This window comes from Geospiza fortis, unplaced genomic scaffold, assembly GCF_000277835.1.
Source record: "Geospiza fortis unplaced genomic scaffold, GeoFor_1.0 scaffold102, whole genome shotgun sequence".
Classification (NCBI taxonomy): Eukaryota; Metazoa; Chordata; class Aves; order Passeriformes; family Thraupidae; genus Geospiza; species Geospiza fortis.
The window spans coordinates 2,689,350-2,690,804 of record NW_005054373.1 but is presented as its reverse complement, the minus strand read 5'-3'; the positions used below and the strand labels follow the sequence as shown (position 1 = coordinate 2,690,804).

The following is a 1,455-nucleotide window of genomic DNA, read 5'->3' as shown; positions in this document are numbered from 1 at the left end:
TAAGGTCCTTGAGCTCCTTCTGGGCGATTTTCAGATGGGCTTTGGAGTTCTGTGAATGGGAAGGGAGGGTTAAAGAGCACAGGATTGTCTGGGAAGTGTTGGAGATGTGTTCTGGGAAGGGAGGAGAGTGAGTAGCAGAGAGAAGACCAGGCAGCACCCACACCAACCCTCCCAGTCTCTCTTTGGATCCCCATCTGAGATCCCACAAATACACAGCAAGCGGAACAGGACTTGCTTTGCACACCAAGTGGCAGAGCTCAGTGTTTTCCCTCCAGGAACGAGCCCATGAAAGCACAGGGCTGGGCACTCACCATCAGGGCCTCCTTGTCCCTGTAATAGTTAACCAACTTCTTCTGCAGCTCAGCCACCAGCTCCTGGGCCTCGTGCAGCGGCTCTGCCAGCCCCTTGTTCTCACGCACCACATCTGCCTTCTCCTTTTCCAGCACAGCCTCCTTCTTCTTCAGTTCTTCCACCTGCTCCTGTTCTTGGGAACACAAGTGCTGGCTCCTGGGACTGCCCAGCCCCTCAGAGTGCCCCATACCCTCAGGACACCCTCCCCACTCACGTACAGGCCACCAGCAGCACCCACAGCAGCACCTGGGAAGTGCCAGGAGCAGTCCCTGGGTGCAGGGGTGGCACAGGGACGGGCAATACCTTCAGGAGGTTGATGAGGGTCAGGTTTTTGGCGGTGATGTCGTTGTAGTAGTTCTTGATGGCACCAAAAGCCCCCTCGTGGTTCCCTATCAGCTCGCTGATCTGGGTGTTCTTCCTCTCCTCCAGCTCATGGATCTCTGTCTTCCTCTGCAGGTCCAGCTCGTCCCGCAGTGCCTGCATCTTCCTCGTGTACTTGGCCTCCATCTCTGGGGGGAAAATTGTCAGAGCTGGGGAAAAACTGGCTGAAACTGGGGAGGAAAAGTGACCAGAATGGGGAAGGGAGAAAAACCAGCCATAACTGAGGGAATACTCGCCAAAACTGTGTGGGTTGGGACCAGCTAGAATTGGGAGGGAAAAACAGCCAGAACTGGAGGGCAAACTACACCAGTCTGGGGAGGAAAACCAGCTGGAACTTATGGGGAAAACTGGCCAGAACCTTGGGTGGGGGAGATCAGCCACAACTGGGATGGGAAGCTGACCAGAACTGGGAGGGAAAAATGGCCAGAACAGGGGAGAACCTGCCCCCCTGTACTCAAGGTGCTCTTGGGAACCAGAAGCATCTCTCTGTGTTGTGCTCCTGTGAGATCTGCCTCATGCCCTCACCTTTGGTCTGCAGCTCGAAGTCACTGCGCAGCCGGGCCATCTCCTCCTCATGTTTCTGTGAGGAACAAACTCCGTGTTGGAAGAAACAACCAAATCCCAAGCCAGCCCATCCCCAAGGACTCCCTCCTGCTCTTTGGGAAAGGATTCTGATCCCACGCTGATGCAAACAGTGGCTTGTAGGTCCGGCAGCTGCTCTCA

The 1,455-nt window shown here is 55.6% G+C and overlaps 1 protein-coding gene across 1 annotated transcript in view; it reads right to left on the bottom strand.

Moving 5' to 3' along the window:
- GAS8 (growth arrest specific 8) overlaps positions 1 to 1,455 on the bottom strand; it is a 4,995-nt gene that overhangs the window by 2,948 nt on the left and 592 nt on the right. The window contains exons 3-6 of the mRNA XM_005424778.2: positions 1,258 to 1,312; positions 655 to 860; positions 312 to 479; positions 1 to 49 (exon numbers count right to left, since the gene is read on the bottom strand). Of these exons, the coding sequence (XP_005424835.1) occupies positions 1 to 49; positions 312 to 479; positions 655 to 860; positions 1,258 to 1,312 (478 nt within the window). The remainder of the gene's footprint in view (positions 50 to 311; positions 480 to 654; positions 861 to 1,257; positions 1,313 to 1,455) is intronic.